Source organism: Lissotriton vulgaris, chromosome 3_1, assembly GCF_964263255.1.
Source record: "Lissotriton vulgaris chromosome 3_1, aLisVul1.2, whole genome shotgun sequence".
Taxonomy (NCBI): Eukaryota; Metazoa; Chordata; class Amphibia; order Caudata; family Salamandridae; genus Lissotriton; species Lissotriton vulgaris.
Genome location: NC_141689.1, coordinates 1,891,825,359 through 1,891,850,342, shown reverse-complemented (window position 1 = coordinate 1,891,850,342; position 24,984 = coordinate 1,891,825,359). Strand labels below are relative to the sequence as shown.

The 24,984-nt window shown below is 46.0% G+C and overlaps 1 protein-coding gene across 1 annotated transcript in view; it reads right to left on the bottom strand.

The window, feature by feature from the left end:
• ETFDH (electron transfer flavoprotein dehydrogenase) overlaps positions 1-24,984 on the bottom strand; it is a 412,507-nt gene that overhangs the window by 100,716 nt on the left and 286,807 nt on the right. Inside the window, exon 10 of the mRNA XM_086962357.1 lies at positions 10,713-10,881. Coding sequence (XP_086818483.1) covers positions 10,713-10,881 — 169 coding nt within the window. The remainder of the gene's footprint in view (positions 1-10,712; positions 10,882-24,984) is intronic.

The window sequence follows — 24,984 nt, the reverse complement described above, 5'->3', positions numbered from 1 at the left end:
TGACTTTTCAGAAAATCGCACTTGAACGGTTATGCCAATATAGGGAATAAATGGATTTATAGCCGAATAGGGGCATAAGGTCACAGTATCGATCAGGAACCTAGATAAGCACGCAACAACTTCTTTCGGTTTCGATGCCAAGGGAGCTAGTGGGATCGTCACGTGCGGCTTGCTGGATACCAAGCTACCAGAAGGCTTAGTTGTTCTCTTCGGAGCCGGGCTCGAAGGCGGGGCTGTCGAAGTGGTTTTTCGGTCGCGACTGGGCCCCGGAGGCGGAGTGTTGACCTTTGCCTTCGATCTGGGTGCTGTGTGTGGTGCATGGGCAGTAGTACTCATGAGCTGACCCGATGGTATGGAGTCATCTGAGTCGTCTGCCTCTAATACGATCTGGAGATCATCTGAATCTTCTTCGGGAACGAGCGGAACCTCCTCGTCTCAGATATCCACCGGTTCCGGAGCTGATCTCTGCATGTTGTGTCGACGGGCCCTCCGATCTCGGAAGGTTTTCTTGGATCGAAAGGACACGCAGGCTGTACAGCTGGATTCGTGGTGTTCTGGCGATAAGCAAAGGTTGCAGACCTTGTGGTGGTCACTGTGTGGAAACTTTGCTCCACACCCGAGGCATCTCTTGAATGGGATCCTTTCCATGAGGTGTAGGCCTCACGGCGTGGATAGGCCCAACGGCCCGCGCCGACGACTGGAATCGAGCTGATGGAGTCGAAACGATGTTAGTCGATATCGAAAGTAGTTTGGTAAGTTTTTAGGCTGTTTTTTGCGCTTCGAAGTGCTTGAAAAGTCTATTTCAAGCCGGAGCAGAGAACTTTCATCCGAACCCAGTGGCGGAAAAAACTATCTAAGGATGGAGCCGATGCCCATGCGCACTATCATCCAAGGGAGGAGTCACCTATCTCGTGACTACAAAGACTTCTTTCAAGACGACAACAACATGCAATCATCCCGGACCCAACACCAGGTGGCGATCTAATGCTAAGTGTAAAATCTGCAGCTCATATGCCTCGAACACTTAATTATAGTTCTCCATATTGATGTGCGTTGTGCAAGGATACCCCATTGTTCATGGTCAAACCAATAAGCCCGGACCCCCATACTGTGTCCCAACCTACCATCATCATCATCCCCATTCTGGGATGTCCCTTGTTCAGAATCAGTGCCCAAAAAATAATAGAGCCTCTGCTGGCATGTCCTCCATGGTAGCAGTTGCACTTTTGTAATCCAGTAGCGTCATGTCGGTTCAGATTGGGCCAAAGTTAGTTTTGTGTCTGACATCAGAATCAGAACTAGACCCTCTTCTGGAGCCAATGGTGTTGATACCGACGCAGACATTGAAGGGCCCAGCGAAAGTTTTGGAACTGGAGTAGAAGCCTGTACAGGATTCAGTATTGGGCTTGCAGCTAATGCCAAAGCGTCAGATGGCACCAAAAACGAAGCCAGCAACCCTGCAGTTCCTTGAGAGCTGAAGGCACACCAGAGGGAGCTTGAAGAGCACAAAACTTCTGCAGAACGGCCTCCTTGAATGCATCAATCTGCTGTGGCATCACTGATGACCAGAGAAACTGTGTGATTAGTTGGGGGATCGGATCTGCAACTGGGGACTTAAGAGGGTCACAACACACATCATGACACACTCATGCCTTCTCTTTGTATAGAGTGGTGAGATGTGTCAAGTCCTGCTTTGTTTTATTTTTCTGTTAGTGTTTGGACTTTGATTTGGACTTACCAGATGACTTTGACCAAGAAGAAGTATACTGCTCATGGGAAAGACCTCAAGAGCAGAATCAAGTCCATGCCACTGACTTGGAGCAGAAGCATAACTTACACAAGTGCTACTACTTGTTCTTATGTTTGGCGACATACATTTTTCATCTTAGTCCCAGAGTGCCTCTGGGTGCATGAGGGTGCATATATCACACAACGTCAACTCACGGCCTGAGTCCAAACATCACAGATGAAAAGTAACTTAACTGGGATGGGATATTCCTTTTTTTTTTTTTTTTTTGTGAAAACCTTTATTGAGCCTTCACAGTTGTTACACAGCTTGTCGCCTACAACCCAACTGGGCCGGCCGCTAAGGAAGCGTTAAGCAATAAAATATCCATCATTACAATACAATTGCACCTGCGGTCGTGAGGACGTGAAGGTAATGATCCAGAAAGAAATTGTGAAGAAAAAATGCGAATGTTCCATGCTGAATTAAGAGGTTTTCATTTTCTGTTTTATACCTAAAGAAAGAACATTCAAAACTTCGGGAAATTACATTACAATCGATACAAGAAACTTAATGCCAGTTAGGTGGAAGCGTACTTCAGAGTCAGAGCCAACAGCACGTTGCTCGTCATGCTAGGTAAAGTGTGAGCCGTCCCTTTCCGTTACCCCGCCCCCTCCCGGTGCTGCCCCCCACATCACTCAGCCCCCCCCGCACATTCATTCTTCTTCGTCTGATTCTAGTGTGTCACCTTCAGGAAGTGGATCACAAATCTCGCCTCGGTACGTGTTCCATGGGGACCACACTTTGTTCCACTTGGCCGGGCACCAAATACACTGCCCGTTCTGTGACCATGGCCCTGTCCATATTAACACACCATTGTGAGGCCGTCGGTAGATCCGCCACCCCCCAGCGCTGCGCGATATCCCTCTTGGCCACCATCATTCCTAGCGTTACCCAGAGGCGGCCATGCCGAGACAAGTCAGTTGGCTCCCACACATTGAGAAGGCAGCGACGAGGTTCAGGGAGCACTGAGACCTCCAGCACCTGTGATACAGTGCGCATGACCTGACGCCAATAGGTTTGTATAATTGAGCAGTCCCAGAATGTGTGGAAGAGTGTGCCCTCCTCCCCGCAGCCCCGCAAGCCGAAGGGATCAGGGGCTCGCTGTATGCGGTGAAGCAATGTCCTGGTGTAATATGTTCTGTGCAGAACTTTGAGTTGGATGAGTCTCATTCTAGAGGATATGCCCGCTTCCTTAGGGGATGCCAGTGCCTCATTCCATTCATGTTCATCCATCTCCCCCACGTCCTGCTCCCATTTTTCCTTAAGAGGCACTAGCGGGTCTGGGGAATTATTAAGGAGTTTCCGGGAGGTGGCCTTTTCCACCATGTAGTCAGTCAAGAGGCGATCCTCTAGCGGGGACGACTCGGGGAGAGTTGACCCCACCGGAATAACCGCCAGTAGAGCGTGACGGATTTGGACATATCGGTAGGTTTCATGTGGCCCCATGTCATAGAGTTCCTTCAGGCGGTCAAACGTAATGATAGCCCCACGGTCCCACATGTCCCCCACTGTTGAAATGCCAATGTCGTCCCAGCGGGAGAACCCCTTGCTGGTCCGAAGGTTGCCCAGAGCACGTGAGTCCCAGAGTGGGGTGAGCTTGGTGATAGTATCTTTCCATCCTAGCGCAGCGGTGGCTGCATGCCAGGTGGCTACTGTGATCTTAGTGGGCCCCTTCAGCGACCTGAGTTTTCGTTTATCGTAAAGCAGGGCCAGCAGGGTACCAGCCCCCAGCTGGGCCCGATCCGCCTGGAATGCTGGGTCCGATTGCGATGCGTTCAACCATTGATTGATCGGTCTAAGCTGGGCCGCCCAATAGTAAAGGTGGAGGTTAGGAAGTGCAATGCCACCCTCGTACCAGCCCTTGCAGAGCTTGGCGTGAGCTATCCGCGCCGGGCGGTAACTCCATAACAGACCAGAGACCACCTCCGCCACCTTCTTGAAGTACCTAGGGGGCACAGCAAAAGGGGTATTGTCCAGAATATATAGAAAGCGGGGCAGGGATTTCATCTTGAACAGGGCTGCTTTCCCCAGCATCGTCAGCGGTAATCCTGCCCAGAAGCTTGCATCTCGCCTGAGGCGGTCTAGCGGTGGCGCTAGGTTCAGTCTTTCGTATTCCGCCGGGTCGCCCGTGACGTGAATACCGAGATACTTAAATGAGGAACCGGCCAGTCGCAGAGGGCAGTGTGAACCAACCGTTGGTTGGCTGCCCGTCAGGGCATACAGTTCGGATTTACTCCAATTGATAGTGTAGCCCGACACCTCTCCGTGGGCATTGCAAATGCGCAAGAGAGCCGGAATGCCGTGATCAGGATCCGTCAGATAGACCAGCATATCATCCGCATAGAGCGATATGCGGTCCTCCCAGCCCTCCCTCCATTTAATCCCTTGAAGCAAGGGGGTGGTCCTGATGCGGATCGCTAAGGGCTCTAGCGACAGCGCAAATAGCAGGGGGGAAAGAGGGCAACCTTGTCGGGTGCCGCGCCTGAGCGGGAAGGAGTGTGAAATGTGGCCATTCGCCACCACATGTGCTACCGGCATGGTGTATAGCAGTTTGATCCAGGAGATGAAGACAGGACCAAAACCCATGTATTGGAGAACCTCAAAGAGATATGCCCACTCCACCATGTCAAAGGCCATCTTTGCATCAAGGGCCAAAATGGCCGCGGATTCGCCTATTTCATCCGCTTTAGCCAACACCCCATGCACCCGTCGTAGATTGAGTGAGGTGTTCCTGTGGGGCATGAACCCCGACTGGTCTGGGTGAATAAGGTCAGATAGGTGGGGCATGAGACGATTCGCCAGAAGCTTCGCTAGAATTTTGCTTTCCGCGTTAAGTAAGGATATAGGGCGGTACGAGGAGCATTTCTCCGGGGGCTTACCAGGCTTAGGAATAGCCACGATCGTGGCCGTTCGTTGGTCCAGCGGGAGCACCCCCGTAGCACGGCATTCCTCGTACATTCGGAGCAAACATGGGCTAAGAACATCAGCGCGGTCTTGAAACCACTCGATTGGAATGCCGTTCGGCCCAAGCGCTTTACCCGTATGGAGGGCCCCAATGGTGATCCGCAGTTCGTCAGCAGTAAATTGCGCCTCAAGCTCAGCTGCCGCTTCCGGTAGCAGTGCCGGGATGGTCAAGTCATACAGTGCGCTTTGGGCCGCAATCGCAGTGACGTCCCGTTCCGGGGTGTAGACTTTCTCAAAGTGGGCAGCCAGTGCCTCCACTATTCGAGCTGGGTCAGTTTGGCTATTTCCCTTTTCGTCTTTAACCTGTTGGATCCCCTTGACGCTACCCCCTCTTTTGTCGAGCCAAGCCAACATTTTCCCCGCCTTGTCCCCCACATCATATATTCGATTTTGTGTGTCTGTGATGTGACCTTGTGTAATGTGCCGAGCGTGGTCTGTATAGAGGCGCTGGGCCAGCGCGAGCGCATGCAATGTGTCATCAGTGGGGTCCGCTTCGTGGGCAGTGGTTGTTTCGCGCAGTCGGAGCTCAAGCGCCGAGTGTTCAGCCGCCTGTTCTCGTCTATGTGATGTTATAGAGCTTATGGCTTGTCCCCTCAGGACGGTCTTATAGGCCTCCCATAGTACCTCAGCCGAGGCTGCGGTAGGCTCATTCTCCATGAAGTAATGTGTCGTGGCAGTCTGCAGGGCCTTCCTGACCTTAGGGACCTTAAGATAAGAGGCGTGCATCGGAAAGACGCGGTGGCGTGTTCGTGTTTGTGAAGTAATGGTGAGAGTTAGTGGGGAGTGATCCGAGATGCCCCTAGGGTGTATGAGCACCTCTTCGACGCGCTGTAACCCATCCCCTAACGCCAGGAAGTGGTCAATGCGGGACAGACTATTATGGACGGTGGAGTGGAACGTGTACTGTCGCAGTGTTGGGTGGACGTGTCGCCATACGTCTATCAGCCCCAGTGCCTCAAGGAAGCGCTGAAATCAGGAAGGACCCCTGGGGAGGGCGGTCGCTGGGAACCTGTCGAGTTGTGGGTCAGCAGGGGCATTAAAGTCCCCGCCTAGCAGGGTGTCTCCCTCTGGGAGGGATAGTAAGAATTCGCCCAGGGCTGGCAGCATCACTGAGTGCAATGACGGCGGGATGTAGACTGAAACTATAATCAGGGGGCGCCCTTCCCATTGACCAATCACTGCCGCGAAACAGCCCTGTGTATCAGTTTTTGTGCTAAGGGTGATAAAAGTGGAGGACTTCTTGAGCAGGATACCCGTACCCCGGGACCCAGTGGAGAATTCTGAGTGGGTCAACATTGTATACCCCCGTCTGTCCAGGGCCTTAGTGGCGTTACCCATTAGATGGGTCTCTTGGAGGAGTACGAGGTCAGGTTTATGACGCTTAACCTCTGACAAAACAAGGCCGCGCTTCACTCTATCACCCAGACCGCGCACATTCCAGGCCAGAAGCCTGAGGGAGGAGCCGCCCAATCGCGTCTCTCCCGCCTGCATCACGTTAGGTTGTACATCCACCACCATCGAAACTTAGAGACAGAAACCATCGGCACAGACCCCACCTCCCCAGCATTGTTCCAGTGAACAGCACAGTACATTTTACGTTTTGTGATCGATATCATGAATCTCCCGTAAAAACAAACAAATCCCCCCCCCCAACTCCCCCCACCCTGCCTCCCTGCCAAACGGACTCAAAACTGCCCGCCACCCCAACTTAGCAGAGCGCTTATCCCATGTCAGAAACAGAGTACTTGCATGTCAGGGGAGAGTGTCCCCCAAAGCAGGCGGTCCCTTTGCAGTCCTCGGGTCGTCCGGGCCAGCGTCCATGAACGACTCGGTGAATAATCAGAGTGGGAGTAGAGTTCAGGTTTAACTTGTTAGTCCCTCGTGGCCGTATCATTCGCCTCCAGCAGCTCCCAAGTGGTCCTGTGACGGTGATCCATTCGCGCTGTTCCTGGTTGGAGAACGCGAGCCCTGCCGGCTCTCCTCTCCCGTCCTGTTGCGTCGGCGGTTGGAGGTGCGGTCCACAGTGCGCCAGCCATCCAGCCATTCCCTGGCATTCTCCGCTGAGTCAAAGAACCAGACCTTCTTGTCCGCCACCACTCTCAGCCGGGCCGGAAACAACATGGAGTACGGCAGGTCTTGGTCGCGAAGTGACTTCTTAACCTCTAGGAATGTTCTCCTCTTACGGGTGACTTCCGCCGTGTAGTCAGGAAAGAAAGAGATCCGTGAATTTTGGATTTGGATGGGCGGTGCCACCCTGGCTGCTTGGAGGACCGCATCGCGGTCTCTAAAGTTGAAGAGTCTCGCCAGGATGGGGCGCGGGGCGGCCCCCGGGGTAGGCGTCCCTCCCGGGACCCGGTGGGCCCGTTCCACTGTAAAAAAGTTGGACAGTCCCTTCGGGGCCAGTTTAGACTTTATAAGGTCTTCAACATATAAATCCATGGCCCCCTTCTTTTCAGACTCCGGAACCCCCAAGATACGGACGTTGTTGCGTCTGGAACGCCCCTCCTGGTCATCCAGCTTACTTTTTAGAAGTTTATTGTCCGCCTGCAGCCTCTCCATTGCCACTTGTAGGTCGTAAACGTCTTCTATTAAAGATTTAGTCACCACCTCCACCTGCTTCACTCTTTCGCTCATTTTCTGGAGGTCGGCTCTAATAAGGGTAACATCCGCCGCGGTCGAGCCCACCGTGGCCTGTACCTGTTCCAGCGCTCTTAGTACATCGTCCAGCGTGGCTTTTTTAGCACCGTCGTTGTCAGCGCCCTTCCCCAGTGATTTGCGCTGCTCAGGTTGGGTGGATGTCTGGTTATCGTAGGCATATTTCCCTAGCTTCGCCTGAGCAGCGGTCTGCCGCTGTCCCTTCCCCGCCATTGCTGTCCAGTGAGACAAAGTTTATAATGGAGCGGGCCGGACGCCCGCAGCTGTCCGCTGGAGGGAAGGGTATGCAGGGGTCCCAGAATGGGTGCGGGCCAGAGGCTGCCGCTGAGCTGTGGCAGCCTCGGCTAAGTCAAGCAAAATGGCGACTGGTGCTGCACAGGTCCTCCGGCGTGTGTCGAGCGCAGCCAAGGGGCACAGCTGCCTAGCGCCACCGGGTACACAGCGTGAAGGATGGAGCGTTCGGCGGGGAGGATCGCCAGCCAATAACGTCGAGCGATGGCGTCGTCGGCTACTTCCGGATGGTTGCGCCGGGGAGGGTGAACTTCCGCCCGGCCCTAGGATTCACTCGACACCGATGCTCGCCTCGTGTTACCAGGCCTGTCTTCCGCGAGGGACGTAGATGAAGTTTCGTCCCGATACCGGGGTCCAAGCGCTCCCAAATTTTCTGTGCTGGTGCCGTTCGGTCACCGCACCCAGGACACCCTCTTCGGACTGAGCAGTGAGCGGATAGGCATGCGGATTGATGCGGGAAACCGCCTCGCTACGGGAGCCTCTCTAGGTTGCTGCCGCCATCATCGGCTGCTAGCCACGCCCTCCGGGATATTCCTTTTTAAGGAGGATTTCACCCACCATAGGTGGCATGCTTAATCATCGGGAACCTCCTTGCACCGTGATATCTAGTCATGATGCGGGACACAACCTTTTCACTAGAAAGGAGGAGCTCAACAGATGTTTACATAGATATGGTAGGTGCCCTACAATGAGCTGAAAGGTAGCAAAGTAAGCGGAACATGCAACAAGTGATGTGGTGGTTTAAAACTGCCTGCAGGGTAACCTACACCTTTATTCGTGTGCCCATGGGTCAGTATTAAAACAAGGGACACTGCAGGAGTGAATTAAACCTGCTGAGGTGTGTCAACACGGAAGGTCAACATATTTCTGCCATTATACCCTCAGATGAGGTGTTTTGGCCTTCGTTTGGACCTTATTTATATATGTATTTATTTATTTATTTATAAAGTTGTATATAGCGCAAACTTAATCCCAAAGGATATCAGAGCGCTTTACAATTTGAGGGGAATGAGGTAACAGATCAGTACAAGAGTCAAATAGGTGGGCAGAGTGATGGATTGTCCAAAGCACCACTTTGTCTGGAAAAGACATCAGGTAGGGAGGCATGCAAGATCACGACTGCAACTCACTCACCCTCCAGGCAAATGTAATCGCCACTAAAAAGGCTGTCTTGATGGTCAGCAGCCGGAGGGGACAGTTATGTAAAGGCTTGAAAGGAGCACACATTAGATCGGTGGGGACTAAATTTAGGTCCCACTGTGGCATAAGAAAGGGTGTGGGTGGAAAAAAGTTAGCCAGCCCTTTTAGAAACCTATGTACATTTGGAGACTTAAAGAAGGGGCTGGTCAGGTAGCTGCAAAAAAGCAGACAGAGCAGTAAGGTAACCCATAAGCGTTCCCAAAGCAGAGCCCTGCTGGGCAATGGTTAAAATGAATAAAAGAACCATGGAAAGAGAAGCAGAAAGAGGGCCAATAGACTTTTCTGTACAATATAATACAAATTTCTGCCAACGGCAGGCGTATACCGTCTTAGTGGAGGGCTGATGGCAGCCAAAATAACATAACATAGTTCGGGAGGAAGGTCAAAAGCCATCAACTGCCACCGCTCAATCTCCACGCATGGAGGCGCAGAGTTGACAGGTTTGGGTGGAGAACCCTCCCCTGCTGCTGCCACTGAAGATCCTCCCGAAGGAGCAGCCTGATTGGAGGATCGATGCTCATCTTCAGAAGCTCTGGATACCAGACTCTCCTCTCCCAGTACATAGCCACAAGAATGACTTATGCCCGTTCACTCCTAATCTTCTTCAGAACTCTGGGCAGGAGTGGGATGGGAGGAAAGGTGTACAGCAGGCCTGAGCTCCACACTGATGAAAAGCATGGCCAAGCGATAGCTGCCTTGGGTACTCCAGCATGCAGTACTGCTGACACTGCGTGTTCTTGTCGGAGATGAAAAAATCTAACCAAGGTTCTCCCCACTGCTGCAAAAAGACCTTGCACCACCTCCGACTGAAGATGCTATTAGTTATCCACTAGCCATCAATGGCTGAGTTAGTCTGCTCTGGCGTTCAGAGAACCTGCCAGGTGTATGCCCTGCTGTTCCAGCCATGTCCAGAGACGCAGGGCTTCTCGACAAAGGGTCCATGACCCCACCCCACCCTGCTTGTTGCAGTATCATATGGCGGTCGTGTGGTCTGTGAACACCTGCACAGAGGGAAGAAATGCTTTCAATGCCAATTGAATCGCTTGGAGCGCCAACAAATTTATGTGGAACCCCGACTTCACCGGAGACCAGTGTCCCGGATCTCCACCTCTCACAGATGGCCACCCCATCCCAGAAGTGACACATCTGTCACAACTGTGAGATCTGGTTGGGGAAGGGAGAGAGGTTTGCCGTTGACCCAATCGTGGTTCGTCAACAACCACTGCAAGGTAGAGCCAAATGAATACCAAAAATATATATGCCCTCAACTCGTGTTTATGTAGAGGTTGGGAAGTGGACTTTTGATTGCTTCAATGACAATCAAGCATGCGTTGGATGTTCCTCAGCTAAGAAAACACTTTGTATCTAAAAAACAAAGCACCCGGGAATGATCAGTGACACCTGAAAAAGGAGCACTAGACAAATAATACATCTTATTGGTAAGACACCTAGCGAAAGAATGCTAGAACCTAATTAAATATTGAATTAGCAAACAAAATCCATTGCCATACAGCCCAACAAAAGCTTTGGAAACAGACACTGGGCATAAGACGGATAACCCCATTGTGGCTAAAACTGCTAATATTCACTCTTCGTCTGGCCCTTTATTTTAAACTTTTAAACATTCGGCAGTCTCTGAGCACAAAATGAGACCTGATCCAGTTCATGCATGTTAGAACTGTAAAACCATATATTTGTAGTGGACCACAAAACACTTATTACACCACTGAAACAAAAACGAAAAGGTCTCATTTCTCATAACAAAAATCAGCAGTAATTTACAACAGTATCCCAAGGGACAGAACAAGCTCACCCTTTGTTTTTGACTGGAGATTTTCATTGGTTAGTTGGTTAAAGATACATTCAGCAGCCACCATACCACTTTTCATTGCTGTGTGCGTGCCTTTAATTTTTGGGACATTCATGAAACCAGGACTGCAGCCAACGAGAATTCCACCAGGAAAAGTTAGAGTTGGTAAAGACTGAGAGCAGAGGGAAACAATAGGACATAATATCATCACATTGTTTATGCACTTAAAAACTATGCAATCAATCAAACAAAATCGCCCGCTCCCAAAACCGTAGTGAGCAAAGTAATGTTTTATAAGTGAATCTGTCAACATTTTATGATAAGAGCTCATTTAGGGTGCTTTATGGAAAGCCTCAACATATGCACTGGTTGTTTGTTTCCTACAAATGTGAACTAATGCACATCACCTGCATGTGCTACTTATTTAGAAATACACAATAAAAACGGTGACCTATGATCATGCTGCCAAATTTACAATGGAAGTCCAAAAAAACACCTCGATTAGACAATGTGTTAACAAGGTGAAAAGAACATGGGCATTCAAATCAAACTAAAATAGGTCACTGAAAAAATAGTAAAACGTTTTCCTTCTCTAGATTTAAATGGGGATCCATCTTTCAACGTTACAATACTGGCAGGTCCACTGATAACTTCTCAGAAGCCTCCCCCTGACTGAACTTGGTTGCCTTTTCCATCCAGGAACACCATCTTCAAAATTGTACAAATGGACAAGCAAAGCATCCTTTGATTTAAATAAAGGAACAGGAACCAACTATAACACATACTATGGCGTTTCCAATTAAAGCAATTTATTTTGTATATTTATTCAATAATTTGTCAGCATAAGCCTTAACAATATAAATTATACAACGTCACAATATTACATTTTTAAAAGTACTGCATGATAACTTCACGATACAACAAATAAAGCAATAAACCACAATAAAAGCAGTAAAAAAATTATCGATTCATTGAATAACAAAGATTTAAAATAGAGTTCAATAGAAACTTTTACCGCCCACCTACTCAATCATACCTTACAAAAAATGATAAATTGCATAATACAGTAAAGCAGATATTTATAAGCTCTAAAGGATAAGTAGGCGAGCTAGGATCAACCTGATTTTCACATATTCTTAAACTTGCCAGTCACAATCCAAGCAGTCCAAATATACATGGACAGTACAAGGTAAATGAGAGGCTAATCCATCCTGTTACAAAAGGGCTTGGGTATCTGCCTCACTAGATATATTATAAGCATCAAATAAGGGGGCAAGCAATTTTGTATGGACAATTTATGTTTTGGGACAGAATAACAAAAAATGAATTTGGATATCTTTATCATTTGCAGAATTCATCATTACCCTTAGCATTTTTCCATCTGGCGTATACTTTTTTGCCAAAAGTATACCCAGACTCAACTTAATGTATAGCAAACTGTTGTATAACAGAACAATGCAGGTAAAAACATTGCCTTCCTTTACAACACATTTTTTACCTCACATTTTTTTTAGGTCGAGCCTATTGCAGCAGTGCGCATGCGCTGCTCGCTCTGCGAGACATGCAGTAATGGAGTATGCAGTCTTAGCACCGCCCACTCTCCGCCCATGTTTTCAATTGGCTCGTGTCATTGTCTTTTGTAAATGCTGCCTTCTGATTGATTATGAGGCTTGTTAGTCCCTCCTTATCATGGCCATGTCGTCATTTTTATCCTCCCATGGCTACTGGCCAATTTACTTCGAATGTTACACGGTAAGGTACGTGTCATTTAGACTGTGAGCACCACTTTGTCCATGCCTACTCGCTCCCTTCTCCCCCTCCTCCCCCTCCTGCACTCCTGCTGTCCGTGCTCCCCCCCTGTTGTCCGTGATGCAATGCAGTAGGTCTCACGTAAATGGGAGTCCTATTGCATTGCAAATGCTTGTTTAAGGAAGGTCCTGACTAGAAGAGGGGGTGGGTGAGTCCCCCCTTGCAAACAGCAGGCAGTGTTCCTGGTTTGTGTGTTTTGTGTGGCGTACTATGCATGCTGTGCATTACTGTTTATTTCAATGGCTGGTTTGGGGATGTGTGTACCCCCAACGAGCCACACGCATGTTGGTTATATGTTGGTGGTCTCGCTGGCTCAACTAGGGTGGTGAGTATCCCCAGCTAATAGCAAGCATGTGTGTGATTGTTTTCCTATGTTCCGTTTTTCTTTCGCATGTTCCGTTTTTCTTCTGTGTGCAAGGCTGGAGTGGTAAGTATCACCACCGAGCAGCATGCTGGTATGTGGTTTGTTGTTTTGTCCTCTTATGATTCTTCATCACACTAATCGTGAGCTGATTCCTTGTGATTCACCAGTATGCCAAAGGACTGGCTTTGCACGCAGCCGAAGTTCGCGCTGTATTTTCACTAGGAGACCACGCCAGGAACGTCACAGAGAGGCAGATCTGTCTCAGTGATAGGCGCACTGTGTTGGTCAGAACCAGAAAGGCAGGAGACCCGACAGGGGGAAACTCGGGTCCAAATCTGCTCTCGGGAATCTGGGGCTTAATGGCTGCGGTGGGGGAGCCCTAATAATTATGTGATGCTTTGAATATTGAAGGGCTGTGGCTTTCGGTGTAAACAGAAAGGGACCGGGTCATCTCAGCTCAGGCCCTACAAAGCAGCGATAGTCTCCAGATGCTGCCCAACACTTTCATGCTAGGTTGTTTTATTTACCCAGTACCGTTTAGAGTTGGGCTGAAGCAAGTACAGGAATTTAAAGTTCAACAGGCTTACATTCTGAACATAGGCGTATGTGTGTAAATACTAAGTGGGCACCTGAACGTCTTCAGACCAAAACACATGCCTGGCCTCAGATGACCTAGGCATACATGTTGGTCGGGATTCTGCTGCATGCACCGTGGTTAATTCTTAGGTTAAATCTCTTCTTATGGCCTGCCAAATGTCGTTATTCTTTGCTCTTGCTTTTAGGGCTTTTCTGGACCTCGAGCGTTGAGTGTCATTTGGAGTGTAGCTCCGAAACATTGTTTGCAGCATTTTGTGGTTACAGGCACCTCTGGATAATATTATAGACTCTTACGCAGAAGGAGGTTAAGTGTTCAATTCCTCGAGTTTATGTGAAAGGCTGGGAATGTGTAAACAAAAAGAAATAAGCATTTGTAATGTAATAGGTCTCGTATTTGCGAGAGTTTAAGCTATTGGCATTGTAAATGACAATTCCTTTTATTTATGTTTAAAAAACCAAGACGTAAATAAAAGGCATTGCCATTTACAATGTCAATAGCTCAAACTCACAACGGTGAGACCTATTGCATTGCAAATGCTTGTTTAGCAAGCACATGTTTTTACCTCGTGTCCCATTACTACGCATTATTAGTCTAACTAAGGTATGTATTAGTAAGGTAAGTTTAAATAAATATATATATATTAATATATAGATATAGATGTATTTCTTGTTTGTCTTTTTAGAGGAAGACCCCCAAGCTCCCATACTTACCTTAAATGCTTGGGTGGTAAAAGCCTATATGTGGTAAAAACCTGCGTGGTAAAGGCACTGTGAGGTAAAAATCGTGTTGTAAAGACTGCTTCCCATAACAAACCTCATATCTCAGGGTAAATATCGTCTGGGCAGAATCTAAAGCCAACATGGTTATTATTATTAAGACATCCATGTACCAGGGAGCCACTCTGATCAGAATTATGAATATTTTGGATTATATACTGTATTATCTTTAATGGCAGTGGGATTCTCGTAGATAAGATTGAGCAGTTTTAGGATACTTTGAACATGGTACCACCAAGGCATCCTAAATGTTCCAGGATAGGAAACTACCTCCCTCATGGATTTCAAGTATAAACCCACGTGCTGATTGCTGTGTAATAATAATAATAATAATAAGGAAATTTAGCGCCTTGTTACGCCATCTCAGGGTGTCCCCGCGCTGGGTGAGAGGACATACAGAAAAGCACTATGCCAACCGGACGGGAGAACTAAGCTGTGAACAGATAAGTTTTTAGTAGTTTCCTGAAGTTAGCTTTCGACCTCTCTAACCTAAGAGATGGAGGAAGTTTGTTCAGGTTTTGTGCTGCTAGGAGGCGGAACGAGCGACCACCCATTCTCGCCTTCTGAACCCAATATAATATTGTTGTAAGGGCAATGATGTCCAAGATGGGGTTTATACCAAATTATAAGTAGAGGGTGGTTAAGGGTGTATTCGTGATTTTTCTGGATTGTAGAAATCTCTATCTGACCCCATATTTCTGCTCCATATATCACTGCAGATACTGTCATTCTATATGCATGCTGCAACATGCTCAAGGCCTGTATCCCTTTTTCTTGCTTAGATCTAGAAATGGCAGTCGCAGCTTACTTTAATAATATAGCTGCAGCTTTTTTCCTGTTTTGACTCCAAGTTAATTTAGTATTGCATCATATGCCATAATAATGTCAGAGGGAAGGATCCTTAGGAACCCCCCCGCCCCCCACATCCTCACAGAAGCCCACTGTCCAGTATGAACAGAGGAACAGAGTGTCTAGACGGGGAAGGGACTAGGGTCGGTTCACCAGGAAAGGGAACTTGAAAGAAAAAACAACCAACCACAACACTATGTGCCAATGTGCAATTTAAAAGGCATCAATCAAGTAATATCAGCAGTATATCATTTGTAAGGAAATCTTATAATCGCACAGCTGTGCAAGGAGAAATAATGAAAAATCATATATATCAGAACGGCTACAGGTTGGTTGATATTAAATCTGCTACCTGCAGATCAACATACTGTTTCAGAACTAATCATGAGGAGCTTGTGACCAGAACATGTCCCTAACGGAAGCAAACCTTTGACCCAACATAATAATATTCACAATAACTAATGAGTGTACATGATTCAACAATTTATATGGACACCCCTATAGACCCATATGGCATCTCAAAAGTATGCAAGTATAATTCTGCAGTGTGAGAAATAGCACTCTCTAGAACTAACCAGGCTTAAACCCATGAGTGTGACCTGAGAGCAGTAGAGTGCAATTAAAAAAGGCCACAATATTTGGTGCCAGTTTGTTATGTGCAATATTCGAGAGCCACAAAGTCCGGATGGCCCTTACGAATAACACAGCAGGAGCGGGAAGCCGCACAAAATGTGCTCCCGAAATAGTCGAAGGTGTGCAAGAACAGGCATTGCAACCACACTACCAATGGGCCAGCGACTGCAGGGAATAAATATCCAAATAGCTTCCTATGACAGTATGGCATTAAAGAAGGAATGCTCCTTCACTACTGTGAACCCTGGTGAAGGGCCACAAGGACAGACAGATCTTACCATCAAATCAAGAAGACGGGCAACAGGAACTGATGGCAAATACCCAGAACCAGAAACTGAATAGCAGCCAATGGCCCCAGTGATTCCCTGGGTTAAATACAATTCGTATACGGCCACTAAACTACTGTGGTTTCGCAAAATCTCGCCACTCTGGGTTTTCTACTGTCACCATGGCGGCCACCTTGTAGTATAGAAGAACATGTATAATCTGGTACCATCCAGAATTTCCAACAATGGCGAGTCACATGTACATGGTGTTTTCCATATAGTCTATGCCTTTCTTTTTCAGAGCACAATGCGGGATGGGCTACGGTACAGCAAACCCTGACAAAATTACATTTGTTCACCCGTTCCAAGGGTTCATTATTAACAAAAAAGGAGCATCTTAATTCGGTCTTCGGATTGATTATCATGGATTTAGTTTTTGATACGTTAATCATAAACTGTTTTTCTGAGCAGTATTCAACAAAGCCCTTAAACAGCTTAAGCATCGAGAGATCAGTCAATCATAAGGGAGCATCATCCGCAAATAATAGTACAGGTATCTTTGATGTACCAAGCCTCGGGTTATCTAATTTCAAGTTAGAAATATATGAGCCTACATCATACAAAAACAGTGAGGAAACCAAAGGGGCTAATACACACCTTTGGTGCACCTCTCTGGAAATCAGGAAACTCCCTTTGATTTCCCCCTTCGGCCCATAACGTACCCAAGCCATTGTGTCCTTGTGTAAACTTTGTAGTGCTGTTAAATACTGGTCCAGTCCCTGCAGCTCCAACACCAGCCCTAACAATTCTTTATTTACGGATCTGGTCCACTTGGACCAGACAGGCTTCCTACGGACAGGGCCACTAGGCTAAATTTGAGGAGGACCCATAACTGGCTGATGGAGGTGCGTGGCAGACAGGAGCCCCACATGTTCCTGTCTCTGGACACCGAAAAAGCGTTTGACGCAGTACACTGGCCCTTCCTGGAGGGAGTATTGATCAAGTTTGGGTTTGGTCCCAAGTTCAGGAAATGAGTGAACCTTCTATATGCAGACCCGAGAGCTAGATTGAGGGTCAATGGGGTGCAGTCTGCAGACTTCCCTATAAGGAGGGGGACCCGGTAGTTGTGCCCCCTCTCTCCCCTTTTGTTCGCCCTTACCATAGAGATAGTGGTGTGTGAAATAAGACAGAAAGAAGGAATAGGAGGGTTTAAAATCAAGCAGGCGGATATGTCTGAGGAAAAGATTTAGCTATACGCGGATGACATCCTCCTGTATGTTACCCACCCAACCGCTTCGATTCCACTGACATTTACCCTACTGGGCCGATATGGCTCCTCAGGGTACACGATAAACTGGCACAAGTCAATTTTGTATAGCCCTAGAGAGGGGGAGGTTTGGCCCCCCTTACCCGGCGCTCTTCGGGTCACAGATGAAGGGTTTACATATCTGGGGATATACGTGACAAAGGATAAAACGATCTCCTATCAGAGAAACATTCAGCGAGTACTCACAAATTTCGTTAATGACGCAGCTAGATGGAAGACACTCCCCCTCACGATTTTAGGCCGAGCTGCAATGTTCAAAATGATAACGCTACCGCGGTTTCTTTATGCCTTACAGAATGAATATTTTCCCCTCCCCCGACAGATTTTTAAAGATATAAAAGCCAAACTCCGGTCTTTGCTTTGGCTGGGGAAGCAATCCAGGATAGCCAAAGAGACGCTGCAGAGGAATCAGTACAATGGGGGTATCTCGTTACCAAATATTGAAGCCTACTATTGGGCAGAACACTTATCGCCGATAAATGACTGGATTCATGCCTCGGCGGATCACCCCACGTATAGACTGGAGAGAGGGACGATGGCGCAACGCAACTGCTTGCATTACATCTACGGGGTTAGAGGAAAAGACAAGCTGCTATCAGCAACACGATGTGGGTGAAAGCAACCAAGGCGATTGGTTGGAAACACAAACCAACAAAACAAACCCCGATATGGCACTGCACATAGCTAAGGGAGCTGCATAAGTTGAGGGGGTTTAAAAGGTGGCATGACATTGGCATCTTCGTACTGGGGGACTTGTTGAAAAAGGGGGAGCTGAAGTCCTTCCAGGTGCTGAGGGTGGAACACGAACACATCACTCCCAATACCTGCAATATGCTCAGCTGCGTCATGCCTGGAGGGCGGAGGAGGCATTGTCGTGTCCCTTACCAGAGTATGTCCTGCTTGAGGGTCGTCTACTGCAGGAGCACGTCCCCAGTAAATTAGTCTCTCTGACCTATAAAACTTTGATTAAAATATGCCCGATAGACTGGTAAAATTGAGAGAAGCATGGGAACTAAATCTGGGGGAGATGGACACCCTCGACTGGGAGACAGCCCTGATGCATCCCCGGGAGGTTGCAATAAAGTCCCGCCTTAGGCTTATACAATATAAAATTCTGCATAGGCGCTATTACGATAGACAGCGATTGCACAGAATGGGGCGCGCCAGTGATATCAACTGTTTGAGATGTGGACATGTGAAGGGAGACTTTTATAATACTATTTTGGAATGTTGTGTAATCCAGGAGTACTGGGCTAAGATCTTAAGAGAATTAAGTGTGATACTGGAGACGCCTCTCCCAGCGGAGACTAAACTAGTTCTTTTGGGCATAACAAACGATGTGGATCTGATGCGTCCACTTCTGATATTTGTGGCTAAGAGGGATGTGGCCCGGGGGTGGGGTGCTCCCACACCTCCCAAGCTAGATGATTGGAGACAGGGCATGGACATGTACATGGCTGCGGAGAGGGTAACCTACAAGGCCAGGGGGTGTCCCAAGAAGTTCACTAGAGTATGGGGGAAATGGAGACGATATCATGGATTGGATAGGGGACTGTGATGAGAGGGGGGAAGGCCAATCTGTTATCCCAGTTACAAGCGGGGATTCCCTGACTAATGTGTGTAATATAGAGACAGGTGAGGCATCATGTTATCAATGTGTAGGAATACTGGTGAGACTTTGGGCATGGGGGTGGAGGGAGGAGGGTGGTTGGGGCAGGGTATGGAGAACAGCTTCATGTGATATGGTTGTTATGTTTATGCACTTTAAAAAAAAGAGAATACAAATATTTAAAAAAAACAAAAGATCTTTATTTACTAAATCAAATGCCGACTTGAGATATATAAACATTAAATAAAGTGGTACTTCCCTTTGCCTTACATATTTTGTGCAGATTAAATATAGCCCCATGCCCTTCCTAAAACCTGCTTGATTATGGGCTATTTTTTCAGTTCTAATCCAATCTTGGATATGATTAGGCCTCTTCTGTAAATATTGCCTGCACCATCCAATAATGATATCAGGCGGCAGTTCAAGGGGTCAGTTCTTATGCCTTTCTTATAATATAGAAGTGCTTCAAGATTTGAGGACTGCTTTAAAGACCCCAAGTAAGAATTAGGACCCATATTGATAAATAAGCTTTGCAGTCATCTACAGGTACAAAATCAGTGCCCGGGGCTTTATCTGATTATTGTTGTAGGATAGCTTTTTCTACCTATACATGTCTGAATTCCCTTCTGTCTTTTGCTGTAGGCTGTCGTTGAAACAGTTATAAATGTTTAGGTCTATAGAGCCTCATAATTGTGAAACTCACCCATGTGTTCCTATACATGTGCCCTGTATGTCCCTGAAATGATTGTAACCCCACGTAATAAGTGACCACAAATTCCTAGAGTTTTTTTTCGTTAGCCGCTTACATTACCTTATCCCATTGCAGCATTACAATGCAGAAATACAAGCTCCTCCTCAGATTTCACAGCGTTTCAGGCAGCAGCGCACGCCGGCAAACGAGGGAGACGGAACACAGGTATCAGCAAGGATGGTTTATTGTTGCAACCACACAGAGAACAGAATATATATATATATATATATATATATATATATATATATATATATATATATATATATATATATATATATATATATATATATTTTTTTTTTTTTTCACTGAAAAAAACATAGGTTTCAATGGTGTTATAGATAGCTGGACATTTTACTCATACAAAACCATTGAAATTCCTCCATTATAGTTAGTTGTACTAAGTATAACCTGCGCGCCCGCAATCCACTGCTGATAATGTCACATATTACATCATATGTATCAGTGCGTCACCCTGGTGTGCACGCGCTGGATGCAAGACTCATCTGTAGGGTGCACGACTCCAGCGCCATTGGTGCACGACTTCTACGCGTTTGGGAGCCGGCATTGCTATTCCACATGGGGAGCTACTAACATGCAGCTCCCCAAGTGGAAAAGCAATCTGATTTAGATTTTAAAAGAGAGAACAGATTTCCTTGCAATGGGAGGGCGGGATGGACACCCCGGGACCTAGCAGGAGCCTGCCCTCCCACGATAGATAAAGCCCTGGAGGGTGGTGGTCCCCGGGGATTTGGAGACCTTGCAGCCCCCCCCCCCCCAACCATTTCTTTGTAGCCCGGGGGGGTAACAGGGCCCTCAAGTGCACCAGGAGTGGTGCCAGGCAGTCCCCCTCACACAATACATAAAGCCCCGGGTGGTGGTGGTCCCTGCGGCTTTGGGGACCTTGGACCCCTCCCCACACCATTTTTTTTTTTAGCCCCAGGGGGTGACCATTTATTTATTTTATTTTATTTTATGCGATTTTATATAGCACAAACTTTACCCGGATGTGTCATAGCGCTTTACATAAAAACCAGTTGCAAAACATAAGGACTTAGGATTACATGCTTTACATAAAAGATACAAATAGAAAAAACTTGTGTATATATATATATATATATATATATATATATATATATATATATATATATATATATATATATATATATATATATATATATATATATATATTACCTACTGGCGGTCGCCAGTAGGTAGTTTTAGTTAGGATCTACTTTCCATAGGAAATCCGCAACATTCTTTTGGGAATAACTTTGGCGCCGGTGGACGAATCTTCGCGAATTTCTCAAAGTAGGTGGCCTGCTCCGCTCCGCTCCTTCTCTGAAAATGTGGGGGGGATTCGTCAAGCGGGGGCCGAGATAAAAGGGGGGTCCCAAAACGTGTTCTCTACATGTTAATTTCCATAGGGCGGTCAAACTCACTTTTAGCCCGAACGGCTGAATGGATTTCCACCAAACTTGGCAAAATTGTAGGGACTGGTAGCCCGATGTGCCTTTGCTATGTCTCAAGATATGTGCTCCAGTGGTTTTTACGAAAATTTACTTTGAAAAAATATATATTGGGCTACATTGGGCTATATATATATGTTAGAGCCCAGATGTAGCCCAAAGATGGCCACCAGAGACAAAAAAAAACGAATGTAGCCCAAATATCAGCCCGATGTAGCCCAACTATAGCCCAATGACAGAATGTCCCAGAGTGTTCTAAAGAACATCTAGAACGCTAACAGTCTTACTTATGACAAAAGTATAGCACACCTGAAGTCATCTTGATTGGAATAAAGTGGTAACACTTAATACATTTAATTTGAAAAGGAAGAAAATGAGGGGTTTCATTTTGCCATAGAAATTTTATATATATATATATATATATATATACATATATATATATATATATATATATATATATATATATATATATATATATATATTCATTGAAAAAACCATAGGTTTCACACTAGTTATAGTTAGGAATTAGCATATAAAAAAACCTATTAAATTCACTGAAAAAACCATAGGTTTCACACCAGTTATAGTTAGCTGCAAATTTTACTGACATAAAACCATTGAAATTCCACATTATAGTTAGTTGGACTCACTATATCTTGCGCGCCTGCAATGCACTGCTGATGACGTCACATATTACATCATTCATGACATGGTCAGTGACATCACTCAAGACATCACTGATGACACCATCCTTGTGACAGAGTGACAGACCTCCTTTCAGTGTAATGTAACCCTTGAAACACATATTCAAAAATAGAAACTAACATTTTCATAAAAATGGAGATACCCATACCAGTTACAACAACCTTTGGCAAATATAGTCCTTCTTGTGAGAATAGTATGTTTATGCAGTGAATATACACTGGACCTGAACTTAGGTTAGAACGGTACTTGTTTTTGTATGGTTTATATTAATATGCAAACAATGTATGAATTGCTTTGCTTTGTATTTTCATTTGGAAGAATTAGACTGATTGTAATCCTTTGGGTTGCAGCACCGAGGAAGTCAAATTGTCCTACACGGACTTGACGAAACGCGCGTTGGCTGCAAGCAATCGTTTGATGGAGATTTGGATTTGATGTGGATGCAGAGTGAACATTAAAAGAATGAAAACTACATAAAGACTCTCTTTTGTTGATAATATTGAGTGCTCGGAGGACTACAATTACTGTCTGGACCTAGGTTTGCCTTGGGGACTGTGGTAACCAGCCCCCCACCTCTTCCTGAGCACCTACTTGATAATCTGTTTTGCTACATAAACCTTGACGTTGTGCTGTGCGCTCCTGATAGCCGTTACCAATCCCTTTTTTATAATTTATGGTGAGAGAGCTGCCGCTGAGGTTTGATAATGAATAGAGACAAAGAGGCTGAGACACTGTTTGGGAACCTGGCTGCGGGAGGGACCATCAAGAAAGCAATTGCCCCCCCTGCAAGTACCAAGAAAGAAGGTTTAAGAGCCAAATTCGTAAAACTAGAATTGTTAAAACGTACTGAGCTGAACAAGTGGTGGGATGCTGCCACCCTAAAACAATATTTGACACTGAATAGGATTCCTCGTGGTTTAAGATCACATATAATACCAACATATGAGGACTTGGAACCAGATCTATATGATAGGTGGGAAAAAGAACTGAATGATAGTTCACGCAACCTTATACAGATCCTCATTGATAATGCTGAAAGGAAGATAGTGAAATTACTGGTAGAGATTAGTAAAATTGAGGATGAAATAAAAGAGATGAACCTACCTGAACTTACTGTTAAGAACTATTTGGTTCTAGATGAGAAACTGAATGACCTGCAGATGGAGATTAAGAAAAGGAAAGCACATAAACTTAAAAGGGACAAGAAAGATTATAGTACAGGACGGGTCTATACCTTTGCTAGGAGATTTGATTATCTGGTTAAAAAAGTACCCTCAAATACAAGGAGTGGTGGCACCCCTGTTGTAAGTGATACTGATGCATCTTCAGTGTTATCGAGCAGTGAAAATGGAGATGCACCAGAGGTTGTCCCGACTACAGAGAATACTACTTTTTTTGGGGAGGTCCAGAGATTAAGGAAGGGGAATCGGGACCTAGAGATGAGAAACAGAGATACACAAGCAAAAAGACAAGGAGAGGCAGTAGGGGGGGTAGGAGATCCAGGCGCAAGAATAAGGAGCCTGAGATCATGGAAAGAATGACAATGAATGATGAACCTATTTCATGTGACATAGAAGTGATCAACTTATCTTCTTGTGAATTATCTGAGAATATGGTTACTGTTTTAAAAAAAGGTTTGGGTTTTTGTCCAGCAACAAATTTGGATTGGTGTATGACCAAAATAGATCTCTTTAAATTTGTTAGGAACCTTAAAATTAAGAAATACTTTGCCAATGTACCTGCAAAAGATAAGCAATCTTCTAATAAAGTCTTGAGTGAAATCACTATACAGGAACTAAAAGATACTCAACTTCTTTTATCGCTTACTGAAAGGGAAGACGATCCGGTCACAATGCAAACACTCATTGAAGATCTTGAAATATCGAGATTTGAGAGGGAAGGGAGTGGATTAAAAGTAAAATCCAAATGGACCCCACAATTGATTCCAGGGAACACCATTGACACATTCTTTAAGATGGTCTGCGCAGATATAGACAAAGTAGTTGATGTATCCAAATGCAGGGATACTAGGGTACCTCGTGATAATCTTACACTTGGTGAAAGAGAAGCCTTACGTGAGCTTATGAACAATAAAGCCATAACGATACGAAATGCAGACAAGGGTGGGAATATAGTTGTATTAAATACTACTGACTATAATGATGAGGTCCACTCTCAACTTAATAATGTTTTGTTTTATGAGAAGTTGACTATCAACCCCATTCCTGACATAACTGTTAAAATTAACAATGAAATTAAACTATGGTATGACCAAACACTATTAGATCATGACGAATACCTTTACCTTAAGCTAAGCACACCTAGATCACCGTGTTTATACACTCTCCCCAAAGTCCACAAATGCCGAGACAAGCCGCCAGGACGGCCTATTGTCTCAGGCATTGGTGGCTCGACGGAGAGATTATCTGAATTCATTGACTGCTTCTTGAGACAATATGTCTATAACTTACCATCTTTCATAGAAGACACTAAGCATATACTGAATCTACTTGAAGATACTACCTGGGAAGATGGTATGCTATTAGTTACACTGGATGTGGTATCCCTTTATACCATCATTGATCACGACATGGGCATACGTGCCTTGGACCACTTTCTCAGTGTAAGACCAGCTGAAATGTTTGATCACACCCAAATGCTACTACGTATGACTAAGTTGGTACTGGAAAATAATGTGTTTTTGTTTGACGGCCACTGGTACAGGCAACGACTTGGGACGGCGATGGGTTCCAGATTTGCTCCGTCTTTTGCCAACCTGTTTATGGGTTGGTTCGAGGCGGAGCGAATCTGGGGCCCTGAGGGAACTGAATGGACACCATATATACATTACTGGGGTTGTTTTATTGACGATTGTCTGATGATATGGACGGGAACGGTAGAGAAACTTAAAGGTTTTTTTGACTACCTGAATGACAATACGTATAATTTGAGATTTACGACTACTTATGATAGGCAGAAAATCACTTTCTTGGATGTAGAGTTACATGTGGAGGGAACAAAGATTCATAGTTGAATGTACCGTAAACCTACAAGTTGCAATTCAATTTTACATGCTGAGAGCTGTCACCCTAACTATCAAAAAAGAGCCATACCATATGGGG